The following is a 22357-nucleotide window of genomic DNA, read 5'->3' as shown; positions in this document are numbered from 1 at the left end:
TGCCTTACAGCACTGGAGTCCTGGGTTCTAGTCCCACCCAGGTCAGCATCTGCAAAGAGTTTGTATGTTCTCCCCGTGTTTGTGTGGGTTTCCTCCGGGTCCTCCGGTTTCCTCCCACACTCCAAAACATACTGGTAGGTTGATTAGATTGTGAGCCCCATTGGGGACAGGGACTGATTTGAAAAGCTTTGTGCAGCGCTGCCTAATCTGTGTGCACTATATAAATAAAGAATTATTATTATTAAACGTATGATTACACAGATAGCCAGGAACATCACTAAACACTGCTGACAGATTCCCTTTAACTATTAACCCTCTTGGATCATTACATGTCTGTGCTGCTCTTTCTTTTCACTGTCAAAATCTATAACCAAAAAAAAAAAAAAGGATAAATCTGTTGTTACTTTGTGATCCCTTTGTGTAGAAATGCGGAATATTTAGCAGAGCCGGTGCACACAGGTACAGCTCCCCATCCATCCATGTGTGTGTGTTACTGTCTGGCACATCTGCTCGCAGCCCAACTTGGGCAGGAAGAACGTCCCACTCTTCTGTCTCTGCACATTTTAGAACCTGTGATGGGAACCATATGATCATGTTTTTGTCTCTTTACTAGAAGTGGGAAGAGTGAAGCGTTCCAGAGGAGCCCATGCCAGACGCAGATTTTCTAGGCTGGCTACGTCCCAGTGCTTCCACCTCCATGTTTAGATGGTGCTACAGAAGGATATTAACCGCTTCAGTGCCGCTGCAGCATTTCTGCAATATGGAAAAATCCAAATTTTCGGTGTAATTTGACGTCGGTATAAAAGGCGTGTGCAGCGCAGAAGTGCATCCGTGGAGCGCCGTTTATAGCGGAGCATTGCAGAAGTAGAATGTTATTTTTGGCAACTGTAAATATCTCATTAGGGGGGAGGGTAACACGTATGAGCTGTATACATAATATATGTAGTGTGTACATGTATGTGGAGGAGAGCAGTATGTGGGTGACAGCACACAGCCCGTGGGGCGTCACGTTCCTTTGGTAATTGTTTGCAGTCTGCATTGGGTCCTATACGCACTGTTCTTTTCTACAAATACTGTTCCTTTCGTTCTTAGCAACATGTTCCGAGCCATATGTAGCGAAATGTTCTCATCGAAAGCAATGACCCGTTCCTGACTGATGGGTTTCATACGTCTTTAACTGGATGTCTCATTTTATCGGAATACGTAACATTAATTTGATGAACCATCAGCGCATAAATACTGCACATTAACCTTAAATCCTTGTGAATAGCGTATTCATCCCAACACCCACATTGGTGTGAATAGTAATGTTATTGGCTAAAAAATGGAAGTGAATAATGAAACGATTTAGTGGGTGCACCCTACTACTAAGGTAGGTGTCTGTGCTGCTGCCCTATATGATTCTGGTTATAGGAAGCATATATGGATATACTGGTACATGGTTATAGGAGGCATATATGGATATATGTGGTTATAGGAGGCATATATGGATATTTATGGTTATAGGAGGCATATATGGATATATGTGGTTATAGGAGGCATATATGGATATATGTGGTTATAGGAGGCATATATGTGGTTATAGGAGGCATATATGGATGTATATGGTTATAGGAGGCATATATGGATGTATGTGGTTATAGGTGGCATATATGGATATATGTGGTTATAGGAGGCATATATGGATGTATATGGTTATAGGTGGCATATATGGATGTATATGGTTATAGGAGGCATATATGGATGTATATGGTTATAGGAGGCATATATGGATGTATATGGTTATAGGAGGCATATATGGATGTATATGGTTATAGGAGGCATATATGGATATATGTGGTTATAGGAGGCATATATGGAAGTATATGGTTATAGGAGGTATATATGGATGTATATGGTTATAGGAGGCGTATATGGATATATGTGGTTATAGGAGGCATATATGGAAGTATATGGTTATAGGAGGCATATATGGATGTATATGGTTATAGGAGGCATATATGGATATATATGGTTATAGGAGGCATATATGGATGTATATGGTTATAGGTGGCATATATGGATGTATATGGTTATAGGAGGCATATATGGATGTATATGGTTATAGGAGGCATATATGGATGTATATGGTTATAGGAGGCATATATGGATGTATATGGTTATAGGAGGCATATATGGATATATGTGGTTATAGGAGGCATATATGGAAGTATATGGTTATAGGAGGTATATATGGATGTATATGGTTATAGGAGGCGTATATGGATATATGTGGTTATAGGAGGCATATATGGAAGTATATGGTTATAGGAGGCATATATGGATGTATATGTTTATAGGTGGCATGTATGGATATATGTGGTTATAGGTGGCATATATGGATATATGTGGTTATAGGAGGCATATATGGAAGTATATGGTTATAGGAGGCATATATGGATGTATGTGGTTATAGGTGGCATGTATGGATATATGTGGTTATAGGTGGCATATATGGATACATATGGTTATATGAGGCATATATGGAAGTATATGGTTATAGGAGGCATATATGGATATTTATGGTTATAGGTGGCATATATGGATATATATGGTTATAGGAGGCATATATGGATATATATGGTTATAGGAGGCATATATGGATATATATGGTTATAGGAGGCATATATGGATATATATGGTTATAGGAGGCATATATGGATGTATATGGTTATTGGAGGCATATATGGATGTATGTGGTTATAGGAGGCATGTATGAATATATGTGGTTATAGGTGGCATATATGGAAGTATATGGTTATAGGAGGCATATATGGTTATAGGAGGCAAATATGGAAGTATATGGTTATAGGAGGCATATATGGATGTATGTGGTTATAGGTGGCATGTATGGATATATGTGGTTATAGGTGGCATATATGGATACATATGGTTATATGAGGCATATATGGAAGTATATGGTTATAGGAGGCATATATGGGTGTATATGGTTATAGGTGGCAGATATGGATATTTATGGTTATAGGTGGCATATATGGATATATATGGTTATAGGAGGCATATATGGATATATATGGTTATAGGAGGCATATATGGATATATATGGTTATAGGAGGCATATATGGATGTATATGGTTATAGGAGGCATATATGGATGTATGTGGTTATAGGAGGCATGTATGAATATATGTGGTTATAGGTGGCATATATGGAAGTATATGGTTATAGGAGGCATATATGGTTATATATGGTTATATGAGGCAAATATGGAAGTATATGGTTATAGGAGGCATATATGGTTATAGGTGGCATATATGGATATATGTGGTTATATGAGGCATATATGGATACATGTGGTTATATGAGGCATATATGGAAGTATATGGTTATAGGAGGCATATATGGTTATAGGTGGCATATATGGATATATGTGGTTATATGAGGCATATATGGATATATATGGTTATATGAGGCATATATGGATGTATATGGTTATAGGAGGCATATATGGATATATATGGTTATAGGAGGCATATATGGATGGATATGGTTATAGGTGGCATGTATGGATATATGTGGTTATAGGTGGCATATATGGATATATGTGGTTATAGGAGGCATATATGGAAGTATATGGTTATAGGAGACATATATGGATGTATATGGTTATAGGTGGCATGTATGGATATATGTGGTTATAGGTGGCATATATGGATACATATGGTTATAGGAGGCATATATGGAAGTATATGGTTATAGGAGGCATATATGGGTGTATATGGTTATAGGTGGCATATATGGGTGTATATGGTTATAGGTGGCATATATGGATATTTATGGTTATAGGTGGCATATATGGATATATATGGTTATAGGAGGCATATATGGATATATATGGTTATAGTAGGCATATATGGATATATATGGTTATAGGAGGCATATATGGATATATATGGTTATAGGAGGCATATATGGATGTATATGGTTATAGGAGGCATATATGGATGTATATGGTTATAGGAGGCATGTATGAATATATGTGGTTATAGGTGGCATATATGGAAGTATATGGTTATAGGTGGCATATATGGTTATAGGAGGCATATATGGTTATAGGTGGCATATATGGATATATGTGGTTATATGAGGCATATATGGATATATATGGTTATATGAGGCATATATGGATGTATATGGTTATAGGAGGCATATATGGATGGATATGGTTATAGGTGGCATGTATGGGTGTATTTATCTATAGGAGGCATATATGGATATATGTGGTTATATGAGGCATATATGGAAGTATATGGTTATAGGAGGCATATATGGGTGCATATGGTTATAGGTGGCATATATGGATATTTATGGTTATAGGAGGCATATATGGATATATATGGTTATAGGAGGCATATATGGATATATGTGGTTATAGGAGGCATATATGGATGTATATGGTTATAGGAGGCATATATGGATGTATATGGTTATAGGAGGCATATATGGATGTATATGGTTATAGGAGGCATATATGGATGTATATGGTTATAGGAGGCATATATGGATGTATATGGTTATAGGTGGCATATATGGATGTATATGGTTATAGGAGGCATATATGGAAGTATATGGTTATAGGTGGCATGTATGGATATATGTGGTTATAGGAGGCATATTTGGAAGTATATGGTTATAGGAGGCATATGTGGATGTATATGGTTATAGGTGGCATGTATGGATATATGTGGTTATAGGTGGCATATATGGATACATATGGTTATATGAGGCATATATGGAAGTATATGGTTATAGGAGGCATATATGGGTGTATATGGTTATAGGTGGCATATATGGATATTTATGATTATCGGTGGCATATATGGATATATATGGTTATAGGAGGCATATATGGATATATATGGTTATAGGAGGCATATATGGATGTATATGGTTATAGGAGGCATATATGGATGTATATGGTTATAGGAGGCATATATGGATGTATATGGTTTTAGGAGGCATATATGGATGTATATGGTTATAGGAGGCATATATGGATATTTATGGTTAAAGGTGGCATATATGGATGTATATGGTTATAGGTGACATTTATGGGTGTATATGGTTATAGGTGGCATATATGGATATTTATGGTTATAGGAGGCATATATGGATGTATATGGTTTTAGGAGGCATATATGGATGTATATGGTTATAGGAGGCATATATGGATATTTTTGGTTAAAGGTGGCATATATGGAAGTATATGGTTATAGGAGGCATATATGGGTGTATATGGTTATAGGTGGCATATATGGATATTTATGGTTATAGGAGGCATATATGGATGTATATGGTTATAGGAGGCATATATGGATGTATATGGTTATAGGAGGCATATATGGATATATATGGTTATAGGAGGCATATATGGATATATATGGTTATAGGAGGCATATATGGATATATATGGTTATAGGAGGCATATATGGGTGTATATGGTTATAGGTGGCATTTATGGGTGTATATGGTTATAGGAGGCATATATGGATGTATATGGTTATAGGTGGCATATATGGATATTTATGGTTATAGGTGGCATATATGGATATATATGGTTATATGAGGCATATATGGATGTATATGGTTATATGAGGCATATATGGATGTATATGGTTATTGGAGGCATATATGGATGTATATGGTTATTGGAGGCATATATGGATGTATATGGTTATAGGAGCCATATATGGATGGATATGGTTATAGGTGGCATGTATGGGTGTATTTATCTATAGGAGGCATATATGGATATATGTGGTTATAGGAGGCATATATTGATGTATATGGTTATAGGAGGCATATATGGATGTATATGGTTATAGGAGGCATATATGGATGTATATGGTTATAGGAGGCATATATGGATGTATATGGTTATAGGTGGCATATATGGATATTTATGGTTATAGGTGGCATATATGGATATATATGGTTATATGAGGCATATATGGATGTATATGGTTATATGAGGCATATATGGATGTATATGGTTATTGGAGGCATATATGAATGTATATGGTTATAGGAGCCATATATGGATGGATATGGTTATAGGTGGCATGTATGGGTGTATTTATCTATAGGAGGCATATATGGATATATGTGGTTATAGGAGGCATATATGGATGTATATGGTTATAGGAGGCATATATGGATGTATATGGTTATAGGAGGCATATATGGATGTATATGGTTATAGGAGGCATATATGGATGTATATGGTTATAGTAGGCATATATGGATGTATATGGTTATAGGAGGCATATATGGATATATGTGGTTATAGGAGGCATATATGGAAGTATATGGTTATAGGAGGCATATATGGATGTATATGGTTATAGGAGGCATATATGGATATATGTGGTTATAGGAGGCATATATGAAAGTATATGGTTATAGGAGGCATATATGGATGTATATGGTTATAGGTGGCATGTATGGATATATGTGGTTATAGGAGGCATATATGGAAGTATATGGTTATAGGTGGCATGTATGGATATATGTGGTTATAGGTAGCATATATGGATACATATGGTAATATGAGGCATATATGGAAGTATATGGTTATAGGAGGCATATATGGGTGTATATGGTTATAGGTGGCATATATGGATATTTATGATTATCGGTGGCATATATGGATATATATGGTTATAGGAGGCATATATGGATGTATATGGTTATAGGAGGCATATATGGATGTATATGGTTTTAGGAGGCATATATGGAAGTATATGGTTATAGGAGGCATATATGGGTGTATATGGTTATAGGAGGCATATATGGGTGTATATGGTTATAGGTGGCATATATGGATATTTATGGTTATAGGAGGCATATATGGATGTATATGGTTATAGGAGGCATATATGGATATATATGGTTATAGGAGGCATATATGGATATATATGGTTATAGGAGGCATATATGGATACATATGGTTATAGGTGGCATTTATAGGTGTATATGGTTATAGGAGGCATATATGGATGTATATGGTTATAGGTGGCATATATGGATATTTATGGTTATAGGTGGCATATATGGATATATATGGTTATATGAGGCATATATGGATGTATTTGGTTATTGGAGGCATATATGGATGTATATGGTTATTGGAGGCATATATGGATGTATATGGTTATAGGAGCCATATATGGATGGATATGGTTATAGGTGGCATGTATGGGTGTATTTATCTATAGGAGGCATATATGGATATATGTGGTTATAGGAGGCATATATGGATGTATATGGTTATAGGTGGCATGTATGGATATATGTGGTTATAGGTGGCATATATGGATACATATGGTTATATGAGGCATATATGGATACATATGGTTATAGGAGGCATATATGGGTGTATATGGTTATAGGTGGCATATATGGATGTTTATGGTTATAGGAGGCATATATGGATATATATGGTTATAGGAGGCATATATGGATATATATGGTTATAGGAGGCATATATGGATGTATATGGTTATAGGAGGCATATATGGATGTATATGGTTATAGGAGGCATGTATGGGTGTATATGGTTATAGGTGGCATATATGGATATACACTCACCGGCCACTTTATTAGGTACACCATGCTAGTAACGGTTTGGACCCCCTTTTGCCTTCAGAACTGCCTCAATTCTTCGTGGCATAGATTCAACAAGGTGCTGGAAGCATTCCTCAGAGATTTTGGTCCATATTGACATGATGGCATCACACAGTTGCCGCAGATTTGTCGGCTGCACATCCATGATGCGAATCTCCCGTTCCACCACATCCCAAAGATGCTCTATTGGATTGAGATCTGGTGACTGTGGAGGCCATTTGAGTACAGTGAACTCATTGTCATGTTCAAGAAACCAGCCTGAGATGATTCCAGCTTTATGACATGGCGCATTATCCTGCTGAAAGTAGCCATCAGATGTTACAGGGTACATTGTGGTCATAAAGGGATGGACATGGTCAGCAACAATACTCAGGTAGGCTGTGGCGTTTCAACGATGCTCAATTGGTACCAAGGGGCCCAAAGAGTGCCAAGAAAATATTCCCCACACCATGACACCACCAGCCTGAACCGTTGATACAAGGCAGGATGGATCCATGTTTTTATGTTGTTGACGCCAAATTCTGACCCTACCATCCGAATGTCGCAGCAGAAATCGAGACTCATCAGACCAGGCAACGTTTTTCCAATCTTCTACTGTCCAATTTCGATGAGCTTGTGAAAATTGTAGCCTCAGTTTCCTGTTCTTAGCTGAAAGGAGTGGCACCCGGTGTGGTCTTCTGCTGCTGTAGCCCATCTGCCTCAAAGTTCGACGTACTGTGCGTTCAGAGATGCTCTTCTGCCTACCTTGGTTGTAACTGGTGGCGATTTGAGTCACTGTTGCCTTTCTATCAGCTCGAACCAGTCTGCCCATTCTCCTCTGACCTCTGGCATCAACAAGGCATTTCCGCCCACAGAACTGCCGCTCACTGGATGTTTTTTTTTTTTTCGGACCATTTTCTGTAAACCCTAGAGATGGTTGTGCGTGAAAATCCCAGTAGATCAGCAGTTTCTGAAATACTCAGACCAGCCCTTCTGGCACCAACAACCATGCCACGTTCAAAGGCACTCAAATCACCTTTCTTCCCCATCCTGATGCTCGGTTTGAACTGCAGGAGATTGTCTTGACCATGTCTACATGCCTAAATGCACTGAGTTGCTGCCATGTGATTGGCTGATTAGAAATTAAGTGTTAACGAGCAGTTGGACAGGTGTACCTAATAAAGTGGCCGGTGAGTGTATATGGTTATAGGAGGAATATATGGATGTATATGGTTATAGGTGGCATGTATGGATATATATGGTTATAGGTGGCATGTATGGGTGTATATGGTTATAGGTGGCATGTATGGATATATATGGTTATAGGAGGCATATATGGATATATATGGTTATAGGAGGCATATATGGATATATGTGGTTATAGGTGGCATATATGGAAATCACTTGGACCCATCTGCTTTATTCTGGAGGGACTCCGGAGGGAGAACTCAATAACCAAGGCTTGAGTGGACTAGTAGCTTAAAGCTAGATTAAAGTTAGAGAAGCACTCTTCCCACCCCCACCCCTTCCACTGTGTGATGTTACAGCAGGCAGAGGGAGGGGTAAAGTGTTAAGAGAGAAGAGGGAGGGAGTGAGACAGTGTAACGGCCTGTGAAGCTCCAGCACAGAGGGTCCTTAAGAGTCCTTCAGGCTCATAAGCATAATTTGAAAAGTTACCGTACTTTTAGGAGGAAGGAGACTGGGATAACAAATCTAAACAAATTATCAGAGTAAGTTGAGTTACCTCTAAGGACAGACTTAAAGATGTGGTGAATATTTGAAAAGGTTCATAACTTTTTACATACATTGAATTCTTGGGGTCATGCATATAAAACCCATGGATTCTCTGTGTACCGAAGGGTACAGTCATTAGTACTGCGTCTGGCTGAGTGAGGGCCGCTGACCACTTGTCCACTTAGGCAATCATTTCATGTATGCAGTATAATATTATTATTATTATTATTATTATTATTATTATTATTATTATTATCCATGTTGATGCACATTTGTAGCTGCTCTTCCAGGTGATGTAACTTGATGGATATTACAGTAGAACATATGGATGTCCTTCATTACTGAAATGTAAGTTTCCATTTTAATACAGCAGGAAAAGCTTCCCCCTCCTCGACCTCCTCCACCGAGGATCCAGCGCAACACCGTGCCCGTGAGTAGAGTTTGCGAGTCTCTACTATCACTCACAACTTTGCCTGACTCGCTCTCTATAACTCTAATAAAGTTTCCTAGTTGGGTCTATCATATACTAATGAGCAAAAATGACATACAGGGTTATATCAACTCTGTGTACTTCAGAGCATCGAAACTTGCATTTCTCCAAACTACACGTCATTTAAAAAAGGCGTACAATTTGTGGACTGCCATTTTCTAATCTTATAAGGCCCCCTTTAATTTTTCTTTTCTAAGCTTCTAATAAGACCTTAAAAAAATGTTGGTCTTTTGGAAGATAGTCAAAGGTTAATTTAAAAAAAAAAAAAAAACACTACTATTTTTTTAGAAGAAGATTACTAGGGCGTTTACAATTAATGGATCTGAATGTAAGGGATAACCTAGCAGGGCAAGCAAAGCCATTTCCAGAGTATAGTGCAGCACAAGAGAAGTCTTGCATCTGTGTATAACAGGAAAGTATGAATAAGGACATAGGAGGTCAGAAAAAGAGCAGGAAGGAAGGTTTATGGATGAGCATTGGCTTGCACAGGGGGCATAAGGAGACAAGCGATTTGGAGAACGCCAGCTGAATCTTAGATTTAGGTCAATTTGAACCAATAAAAAAAAAACTTATGGCAAAGCTACCTAAATACAGCCAAAATGTATGAGGCTCTATGGCCTGCCAGGGACCACCATCACCACATCAGTATGACCCTATACAGCTCCCATCTGAAGATGTGTAGATTACCCTAAAACGGTTATCCTGCTAATTTCATGTTAGGTCCGGAATCGGGTAGCCGTGCGGACTGTAAATGAGTGGAGTGGCTGAAAAAAAAAAGTGTTTTCCTAGCTCAGTCCCCAAAGACATTAACAGGGCTAGCCACTTATTGTAAACTTTAATTGTAAAAGTATAGGATAAGTGTCATATAGGGTCACCCATATGACACTTGGCCTGTTTGGTGTTCTCACCCATTAGCCTCGAGTCACATGGACTGCCGGCAGCAAGTCTTGGGACTTTCTGTGATGCCCATTGTACTCCAGGCACCCCTCCAACAACTTGTATAAGAGTGATTACGATGCATACAGTAAGGTCTGCACAGCCCTCCCCATCTGCTGGAAATGCGAGCAGGACACGGGAAGTCCTGAGTCCTGCTGTCAGCAGGTCACATGTCCTGCGGCTCCCGGCAGTGAACTGGAGACTTTAACAGGTTATGTATAATATGGTTCCCTTTAATGGAGCAGAGCCACTTTTGTAACTAGCTAAACCATTTATTGAGAGGGCACAAGGGACTCCCATTGTTCTGATATGTGTAACTCCCAGAGGTGAAATCTCCGCCAACCAGGTAGAACTTCCCTCTCCCAGGTATAGGTGGGAAATTAAAATATCTGACATACCCTTATGAGAGAGCTCAGCACAAAGACACAGAGATCCTGTTGTTTTGGAGGCCAATGTTCTTGACCACAACATGGCAGATGGTGCACAGCTAAATGCAAGTTTTGGAATTATTATTATTATTTTTTTTAATCATTTTTGCTCTCTATTATCTTAAATTCACATTTGGTCAAACCTGGGCACTTACTGCTAACAATGCATGTTCTGCTACTCTTGTAGTGTAGCAAGCCTCTACTGCATGGCGTCTTATGTATTTATCTTATGACTTGTGAATTTGGTGAAGGAAAAAGGAATGCTTTGGAAAATGTGTCAACTACGTCACATTTTTCTGAAAATCTTACTGTGCCTTCTTGAAGGGTTGTGATGTAGACCTGTAATGTCACCTCTCCCATCATGTCCGTCATAGTAAATATCATTCCTGGAGTTCTTTTTCTAGGTCTTTGAATTTTAATATTCTCATAGGAGTGGCAATATCTACTGTAAGGGTATGTCCACATAGGGGAGTCTGATACTGGTTTACAGACATGGTCGTTTGTACAGATTCCATACGGAATATAGGGCAATATAGTGTAAAATTATAATGGGCAACACAAGGGGGTAAAACTAAGACTCAAAAACCATCATCAGTTTTTGTGCTGAAAAACTAGGCTTATACTCGAGTATATATGGGTATATACTCGAGTATAATGATATACTTTTCCTCTCCTGGGCATAGTGCTCAGTGCCTCAGCCTTCCTCTGACAGCTCCTTACCCCTGCTCTACAAGTTGGCAGAAGCTTCACTATTTCCTATTCTTGGCAATGATTTGTTCATTTGTCGTCCCTTTGAGAAATAACACATGGTTGGCATTTATATTACTTAGGAACAGTCTTATTTTAAATTCTAAAAATTTCATCTGTTGCCGCTTGGATAGCTTCTACGTATTGTTATAGATGCCCTAAAAATCGAAGGCTTTGGTACCTGAGGTTTTTGTTATACATCAATAAATTGACAGGAAAAGACATCAACAAATATGTTATTCTCTTATTACCTGTCCTTCATCCGTATGTCATTCTAAAATTGAGTTGGAGGAAAATTGTTGTTGTTTTGGATTTTTTTGGAAAAAACAGCTGAGAATGGTTAAAATAAGTCATAATCTTATCGATCAGCCGATGCCACCTGGTCCACCGCCAGTTCCATTTCCTTCTCCCTTATTGGCTGCAGCAGTGACCTGCCTCGTGTTCTCATTGGCCAAGCAGCATTTCCTGTTTCAAGATTACGCAGGAAGTAGAAAGACTGGTGGAGGAGCTGAAGAAATTTAGCATAGCGAGGCATTGGTGAAATTAATTAATCTATTGTATCATTTTATAGAATTCTCAGCTAGAGCAGGAGTTGTCAGATCATTCATCTCATCTGTTTTTTATATGGAGAACACGGATATCGTAAGATACATGAAAATATGTCGCAGAACCTTAAGAAAAACAGACTTAACCCCAAAAAGCCATAAACAAACAATGGAAGTGTTTTCTTTAATTAGTGCAGGGCACACCCCATTGGCTGTTCTCTTCGTTAATGAGTCACAATAATTAATCATTTTCTCATCTTCTTTTCTGTGTAACGCTTCGACTATTTCAATTTTGCTGACTACGAATGTGTTTTAATTGTTCGCACTAATTCTCTTCTTCTAAATGCGCCCACATACAGGAAAGTGTTCCAAATTTTTAAAGGGAACCTTTACATTAAGACACTTATGGATTTGTTTTATGCATCTTAACAGTAACTTTTTGGATCCTTTGTATACTGATTGGACAAACGTGCCCTGAGCTGTAGTTTAATACCACCAGTATGAAGATCAGGCACTAGATAGATGCAATGCAAATTGACTGATGCCCTAGAGCAGTGATGGCAAACCTTTTAGATGCCGAGTGCCCAAACCACAACCGAAACCCACATATTTTTCGCAAAGTGCAGATTCAGCAATTTAAGCAGTAACTTTTTACTCCCTGCTCTCTTACATGTTTAAATTGTATAGGCACCTGAGGACACAAATACAGTAGAAAAAGGAGAAGAAGTTTGTATTATAATTGTAGCTTCCTTCTAGGGTTCTGGGCTGCATGGGACTGCAGGAGGCCTTGAGTCCTATCTGGCGAACTCTGCATTGGGGTGATGGTGCAGGTGCCCATGGAGAGGGCTCTGAGTGCCACCTCTGGCACCCGTGCCATAGGTTTGCCACCACATCTACAGTGCCGAATATTCACCTCCTACCTCTAACCAACTAATACAGACATGTTCCACCCATTTTTATCAGGTCTTTTGGGAAAATACCAGCAAAATCAGGACTGTATTGCACTTATGTTGTTAGGTCTAATTAATTTCCTAATCATTATTGGAGTAGTTTTCCCGATACCGGATAAACGACAAACTTTTGACTACACAAAGCCACCAATAGGGGGAGCCTCAGTAGCATCTCTGCTTGCTTTCATTTAGCAGGAAGCTTCATAGTTTACTTCATCCAGATAAAAACTGGCCCCTGGTCATGTGCTGTCACACAGGTGCTCGGCTCATTATTACTCAAAGCTCTCATTACTATATGTGATACAAAGAGCCGTGCACCTGTGTTACATCACATGACCATTAAAGGAAATCTACCACCAGGATGAAGTATTGTAATCCAAGCACATTGGCATGCAGGTGTGTGCCTCTTTTGCCAGGATCTGCTCTTCTTTCTGCTTCTTAAGCCTTAGTTTAAAAAAAAAAAGTTTTAAAAAATATGCGAATGAGCCTGTGGGGCACCAGTTCCACAGATATCAATAAGCTCCAGGATTATTTGCATAATTCTTAAAACCTTTTTTTGTAAAAACAAGGGCATTAGGAGCTAAAAGAAGAGCAGATCTTGGTAGAGGAGGCACACACCAGCATGTAAGTGTGCTTGGTTTACAATCCTTCATCCTGGTGGTAGATTTCCTTTAACTAGTTTTGATCTATAGGAAGTAAACAATGAAGCTTCCTATAGAATGGCAGTAAGCAGAGATCTAGAAAACCATGTGGAATTGTTACACAAAGTACAGTGAACACTTGTATAACTTTTCATTACACAAAACACATCAATTATTTGCTGAAAGTGGACAACACCTTTAACCTGTATAATAAACTGTATGTGATCATTCAGTAACCTAAAACCCTTCAAATACAGTGGGGAAAAAAGTATTTAGGCAGCCACCAATTGTGCAAGTTTTCCCACTTAATTGACACCATAGGTAGAACATCAACAATTAGAGACAAAATGAGAAAACAAATCTAGAAAATCACATTGTCTGAGTTTTAAAGAATTTATTTGCAAATTATGGTGGAAACTAAGTATTTGGTTACCTACAAACAAGCAGGATTTCTGGCTCTCATACACCTGTAACTTCTTTAACTGATATCTACCACCAGGATGAAGGATTGTAAACTAAGAACACTGACATACTAGTGTGTTCCTGCTCTGGCAGGACCTTCTCTTCTTTAAGCCTCTTATGCTCTTGTTTTTAAGAAACAAAAGACTTTAAAAATTCCGTAAATAACCCTGAGGCTCCATTACCACCTATCGAACTCGGAGCCCCTCTGGCTCATTCGCATAGTTTTTAAAGCCTTTTTTGTAAAACCGAAGTATAAGTAGCTAAAAGAAGAGCAGATCCTGCCAGAGGGGGCGCACATCAGCATATAAGTGTTCTTGATTTACAATCCATTATCTTGTTGGTAGATGCTAGAGAGCATTTGGATGTTCTAGAAAAGTATTGGGGGGATTTCGTATGGTCAGATAAAGCCAAAGTAGATCTGTTTGGTACAAACAAATCTCGTCATGTTTGGAGGTGAGTTGTATCCAAAGAACACCTACCTACAGTGCAGCATTGGGGGGTGGCAGCATAATGCAGAGGGGCTGTCTCTCTGCAAAGGGACCAGGAACCAGGATAAACCTGTACCCTGATCATCTAAGCACATTGTCAGTACACCGCATCTCACAGCACTAGAGGAATCATGAAGTGTCTGCTTAGAGAGTCCCCGCCCACACTCTGGAAAGGGAATTAAAATTTGTGAACTTTCTTTTATGGGCAAACCCCTTTAAGAAAAAGGGCTGTTTTTACTTGTGTTTATACATTTGATGGAGGGTTCATATTTTTGGTGTAAATCACTGCTATCCATGTTTGCAGTGGATCCTTCAGTAAAGAAGAGCCATGCTCCAGGACTTGTAGGTTTTTAGGTAGTTTATGACAGTGAAGCACATCTTGCGGGAGAATTTCACAAATTGCTTGAAATTGATTCTTGAATTGAAGTATTTGTGGGAAATTACCTTCCATTTCCAGGTATAAACCATAACATGTCCGGTATTAAGTCACCTCTACATTTCCATGTTATCGCTGCAGTTTTGTCTTTCACTGTTCCTTTTGTATTGTGAGGCGCTGACACCAATTGCTTCCATATACCTTATATATGTTTATTGCCCATACATTATACATATGCTAATGAGCCCAAAGGGTTCCTAGGGGGTGTTACACTGTCTCACTCTGTAACGTTACAGCACAGAGGGGCTCTGGTAACACCCTCAGGCTCATCAGCATTATTTTAAAAGTTGATTTTAGAAGGAAGGAGGCCATGGATGACAAATATAAGAAGATTACCACAGTCACAGTACATGGATCTGTGAGGAAGTGCCCCTGGTTTATCATGGCTGATTTTGATGGCAAATTCCGTTAAAGATCCAGTTCTAATTTCGTTTCCGTTTTGAGACCCTTAAATCTCCATTTAAGGGAGTATGACTGAAATATGAAAAATGGAAGCCCTTCATTTCCCAATAAGACTTTAATGTATCTTTAATAGGTGGGACTTGGACTAATGTATTTTGCTAACCGTATTTACTATGATACATCAGTTATATATAGTGGGGAAAAAAGGATGCTATTTATTATGGATTGTGTAACTGAACCTTCCGAACACAGGTGTGAGCGTCTGAATGATACATTTCTATATAATGTGTACAGTATACAGGCAGTCCCCAGGTTACATACAGGATAGGTTCTGCAGGTTTGTTCTTAAGTTAAATTTGTTTGTAAGTCAGAACTGTATATTTTATAATTGTAACACTAGTCAAAATTTTTTGGTCTCTGTGACAATTGGATTTTAAAAATGTTGGATTGTCATAAGAATCAGGATTAACAATAAATCTTCATTACAGACACTTGTGATAACTTATAGCTGTTTATTGTAGCCTAAGGCTAAAGTACATAAATTAACTAGGAGTTGTCTGTAAGTCGGGTCTTCTTAAGTAGGGGACCGCCTGTATATGTACGGATGGCGTGCGGGGGAAGAGATCTAATAGGAGCAGTTTAGGCTCCGGGATACATGGATATGTTTATCACAGGTTGTAAAACGTCAGAGAGTAATACAAGGTCCTGCATCTGTACTAACTTATAGTACGCCCCTCCATGTCCTGGTAACCGCCCGGTCACGGTACAGTAGTGGAGTTGGTTTTGATCTTCAGTGCATCCAGCAGACTGACTTCTTCTTACTAATTGTGGTACTAATGTTTTGCCAGTCTGTGCGTTGGCTCCCTGCATCTCCTTGGATCCGGTTCAGGATTCTGTTTCTTGTAGAAGCTTCTCCACAGTTTGCGATCTGCTGCTTTCTTCTCCTCTTTCATCTGCAGTTTGTGTGCGTCTGTGACTCCTAATACTCCGTGGCTTCATTAGTATTAGTACATGCTTTACATGTTCCAAGAGGATGTGACACGGGGGGAGAATTCATGGGATAAAAATCACTAACTGTTGCGTTGCAAATGTGCTACGAGTAGCTACCTGGACAAGAAGAGCAAGAAGCAAAGTGCTGAACGTGAGAGATTGGGGCCAATGATACTAATAGGAATGGAGTCACAATCAATTTTGCATGAAATTTAGGGTTTGGAGAGTTAGAAGAAAGTTATGGACATAATGATCTTTAAATAAAAAAATGTAACATTTTGTACATAAATAGCGGAATCGTTATGATAGATTGTCGTACACAGAAATAGAGTCACAAGACTTTCCTGCTAGAATCACATGTCTCTACTGATGTATGTGATGACCCAACTACAGTAGATGAATAAATAATATAAGGACGTTTTAGTACTACATCACTCATGCGGTTATCACTATATGCTAATATCTCAATAACAAGCCGCCCTAATTCCAGATGAAGGAAACGGGGTGTGTGGGGGCGGGGGAGTTGCTACATCACTACAGTGAATAAGTATATGTGTCCTCAAGTGGCCAACGCTAGGTATAACCTGTGCCGACATGTTATAACGCCCTCCTTATTGGCCTCCTGTGGACTCCACCATCCTGTGATCCTCCACACTGTCGCTACTCTTGGCCTAAACTATATAATGACCACTGCCCTGTGATCCTCCCTACTGTGGACCCCCACTGTATAATTTCCTCCTGAAAACACAGACTTTAAACCATGTGCCTAGGACCACACATGAAATCTGGGACTGTCCCTCTGAATCCGGGATGGTTAGAAGGAATCAATAAAAATATGTAACATTCTCCAACAAGGTAAGTCAACTGTCCTTTGTCTTACGAGAAATTTTATTCAATGTACAGTAGATCCCCGATATGTCATAGGGAGTAAGGAAAGTCGAAGAGCAGCCACATGGAAGTCCCCACAGCTGCTCTCCTCAATATACCAGTATGTTCACATACAGCGTTCATCATTGTCCATTTTTGATTGCAACCCCCTATACTCTAGGATTCCACCTCCTATACTCCAGGATTCCACCTCCTATACTCCAGGATTCCACCTCCTATACTCCAGGATTCCACCTCCTATAAGCATTGTTGCGTGTGTTACACCCGAATCGGTTTCTTGATGACCGTAAAAGGCTTTGTACAAAAGATTTGGCAGATTTTCATGCTCTCTGCTTTAGAAAACCGGACAGCAGTGACATGGTTTCCTGGCAGGATCATTGGGAGGATCTGCAAATCTTAAAGTTGTCTAAAGGTTGTGTAATATTTTCATTACAGGTCCGTCCCCCGAGACCAAATGTTGCCCGCCGGCCCAAAAGCAATGCAGCAGTGGAGAACCGCAGGACATCGATCTCCAGCCCTGACCAGTAAGTCACTCCTCTCTCTACATGTCAGGGTCACGTGTTTTTCTTCAAATGTAATGAAGTGTCTCATATCATCAATAGCTGCTGTGCATCAGATTGTGTTTTAGCTATGGGGATTTTGGGGTCCAATCACATGGATCAGGTGATATAGAAATAATAGCTATATATGAAGCCAACCCTATTCCTTTTCCTTCACATTTTACCTGGCATCAGGGTGGGGGGGGGGGGGTTGTCCTGCTGAACCGGCTTCTCCCATCTTCTCCAACTGATGCCTTATGCCTCCCTACTATTCAGCGCTTCATGTCATGTGACCAGGGTGATGTCATCTAAGGACCTTTACCCAGTAACAATAACATCTACCTCATGAATGTATCTGATGAAATCACATGATGAAATCACATGAAATCAAGGCATGGTCCTTGAGGATTGGGAGGAGTAGTAATTCATGGAGGATTGCTGTTATTTCATGTGATCAAATACATACATGAGGTAGATGTTAATGTTACTGGGTAAAAGACCATAGATGACATCACCCCGATCACATGACAAGAAGTGCTAAATTATGTAACAGAGCTCTCTCTTTTAACATTCCAGCAAGGCACCGTGTAAAACACCAATTTTTTTTTTTAACCCCTAATGATAAGTAAACAGGGCTATAAATGTCTGTAGTGGAATATTGGCAGACAGTCCCTAAGTACTAGTTCCATACAGCAGGTTGTCCTAGCAGTGAGACCTGTCAATCAGAAACGAGGAGGCCGGACAATGCCCGTAGAATGTAATATGTAGGATCCATTAACATAATTGTACTCAAGTGAGTTGCAAACTGATTTTTTAACATTGCAGCCATATGGAAAGGAACTATTTGAGGGGTAACGGCAATGTTTGTTAATCAAAGTTTTTATGAAGTATTTATTTTGGGTGGCATGTTCCCTTTAAGATAATCCTATCCCCTTTGCTGGCATTTCCTGCCCGTTGGATTCCCATCAAGGGGCTATACCCAAATGTGTAGCGTTATGTAATTGCAAATAGGATTATTTGGCGACCGTCCCTGCACATAGTGATGGCGCCTCTGTTTATAGCACGTATAAGCGCCGGCGTTAGGCCGTTTTTCTATCTGTGGAATCCAGGCAGTGGCAAGGGTTTTTTTTTCACTATGCCCATTTTCTGTCTTTAATAAAATGCCTTATTTTGCACCCCCCTCCCCCCTTGCCTACTTTCATTAGTGTTCACTGGAGCAAGGTGTAACTGGACCTCTTGGTTAATGCGCGATGTATATTTTTAGTCATGTTTTCGAGTTGTCATATCGCCATACCCATCTGATTTTGTGATCACAATACAAACTGAAGGTAGCAGTTTGCACAAAAGAATAAAAAATGCTAATTTCTTTGTATAAGGTAATTTCTTTTCACAGCCCAGGAATTTTTTTCCCCTTGATTTTGGGTAAAATGACACTGAAGGTGGACCACTAGTGCCCTCTTGTGGAGATAGATGGTAATATGTAGAATCTGTTCTCCAAAATTGTGTCGATTCCTGTAAAAAAAAAAAAAAAGATTCAGTTTTTTAAAAAAAATTCTGCTTCTAAACTTTATGGATTATTAGATACTGTTATTTTTTTTTTTTTAAGAATGGGCAGGAGCATACAAACCCGACTGCAGACTGTAAGAGGCAGGACCAAATGAATCTTTTGGACTTCCACCAACTTTGGGATAGGGCGTCTTACCACTGGGCCCCCCACCAATCACAAGAATAGGACCACCCGGGTTCCCTATGTGAATGGAGGGGCAAGTAACACAGGCACCTCGCCGCTCTATTCTGCTCTATGGTCTCTAGGAGATAGACAAGGGCAGCATTCAGGATATCCAAAAAAACTATGAACTGGGCAACCAATCTAGAGAAGCAATAGCTCACATCGGGCTATTCTTCATATACCCTTTGTAAGGGATTCTTTTAAAGGTTTCCCAGAAAAACAGTGAACATGTCCTCCAAAATCATAAGAAATGTATGGAGCTTCAGTCTCACACGGGTCCTCCATCGCTCGATGAGGAACGTGTGCCCACCACAGTGTGCCCATTGTGTATTGTTCACGGTGGCTGGTTAGCATTGAGTTGCTAATCTATTGTAGTGCCAGCTCCAATGTGCACAACCATTTACTGCCATGGAGCCACCCAGTGCCAAACACCTTGTTGCTCACTATACTGGAGTCATCCATGATTGGCCACAACGTGCAGCTCCAGCCATTGTGTCCCCCTCTCTTCAGTGGCAGCCACAGTGTACACAACCGTACATTGCAATGGAGCCACCCTGTTCAGCACGGTTATGGCAGGATTGGTCACCTTACACAATGCCAACCCCTTTATTCAGTTCAAGGAAACCTACCACTTGAAGTGGCAGGTATAAGAGGGAACTAGCGAGCACCAGCTCAGGATGAGCTGGTGCCGGAGCTTATTTTTGTTAGCGTTTTAAACCGCAGTATCGCGGTTTAAAACACTTTTTAAACTTTATGGCCGAAGCTGCTTCGGCGCAGGGAGGTACGCGCTCGGCGCACCATGCGCGCGACCGTTCACGCGGCTACATAGGAAGCGCGTATCTCCCTGCGCCGAAGCAGCTTCGGCCATAAAGTTTCAAAAGTGTTTTAACCAGTTAAGGACCGGGCCCTTTCCCGTTTTTTCATTTCCATTTTTCACTCCCCACTTTCAAAAATCTATAACTTTTTTATTTTTACACGTAAAAAGCTATGTGACGGCTTGTTTTTTGCGTTACAAATTGCACTTCATAGTGATCACATTGAATATTCCATGCCATGTACTGGGAAGTGGGAAAAAAATTCCAAATGCAGTGAAAATGGTGAAAAAATGCATTTGTGTCGTATTCTTGTGGGCTTGGATGTTACGGCTTTCACTTCACGCCACAAATGACGCATCTAATTTATTATTTGGGTCGGTACGATTACAGGGATACCAAATTTGTATAGGTTTTATAATGTTTTCATTTTTTTTTTATTTTGCCGTCTTCTTGTGCTTATAACATTTTCATACTTTGTTGTATGGAGTTGAGGGTGGTGTCATCTTTTGCGACTTTTGATGATGTTTTCAGTTATATTATTTTTAGGACTGTATGACCTTTTGATCACTTTTTATAGAATTTTAAATTTTTTTTTAAATGGCAAAAAAGTGCCAGTTTTGACTTTGGACGCGATTTTCCGTAACGGGGTTAAACGCAGTGAAAAACCGTTATCATATTTTGATAGATCGGGCATTTTCAGATGCGGCGATACCTAATGTGTTTATGATTTTTACTGTTTATTTATATTTATATCAGTTCTAGGGAAAGGGGGGTGATTTGCATTTTTAGGGTTTTTTTATTATAATTTTTTTTTTAACTTTTTTTTTTATTTTTACTATTTTTCAGACTCCCTAGGGTACTTTAACCCTAGGTTGTCTGATCGATCCTACCATATACTGCCATACTACAGGGTTAACCCGAAGTAGCTTCGGGTCTTCGTGAGACCCGAAGCTACTATGGCGACGGATCGCCGCCCCCAATGCCGACACGGGGAGCGGCGATCAGCAAGAAAACACCCGCGATCGGTGCCGGTAATATGCAGCAGAGACTTACCGGCTATGGAGAGGGCTCGGCCCGCGAGCCCTCTCCATGCATCGGAACGCGACCGCCGCCATGAATACATGGCGGGCGGTCGTGAACCGGTTAAACCACAATACTGCGGTTTAAAACGCTAACAAAAATAAGCTCGGTAGTTCCCTCTTATACCTGCCACTTCAAGTGGTAGGTTTCCTTTAAGTTAAGTCCACCCACACATTAGCAGCCATTGTACTCCCTAGTGTATAATGTCTGTCATGGAGAGCTCCCAGAGTGGGTCACCCCATACCATGCCAGTTACTGTGTTCCCTACCGCACTATGCCAGACACGACATGCTCTTACATTCCCAGATGATTGTGAGGTATCACAGGACAGGAGGACAACCTTCATGCCTGGCAGTAGTCATCTAAAATTCTCTATATGACATATATTGATT

The 22357-nt window shown here is 39.7% G+C and overlaps 1 protein-coding gene across 4 annotated transcripts in view; it reads left to right on the top strand.

The window, feature by feature from the left end:
* DENND1A (DENN domain containing 1A) overlaps positions 1-22357 on the top strand; it is a 458345-nt gene that overhangs the window by 427941 nt on the left and 8047 nt on the right. For 2 of the 4 annotated variants that reach the window (XM_072125842.1, XM_072125844.1), the window contains exons 20-21: positions 9770-9829; positions 18238-18326. In XM_072125842.1, the coding sequence (XP_071981943.1) occupies positions 9770-9829; positions 18238-18326 (149 nt within the window). The remainder of the gene's footprint in view (positions 1-9769; positions 9830-18237; positions 18327-22357) is intronic. The other 2 variants (XM_072125843.1, XM_072125845.1) reach the window with 1 other exon arrangement.

The sequence above is a fragment of the Engystomops pustulosus genome, chromosome 9 (assembly GCF_040894005.1).
Source record: "Engystomops pustulosus chromosome 9, aEngPut4.maternal, whole genome shotgun sequence".
Lineage (NCBI taxonomy): Eukaryota > Metazoa > Chordata > Amphibia > Anura > Leptodactylidae > Engystomops > Engystomops pustulosus.
The sequence above is the reverse complement of the archived record's forward strand: the minus strand, read 5'-3'. Positions and strand labels throughout refer to the sequence as shown.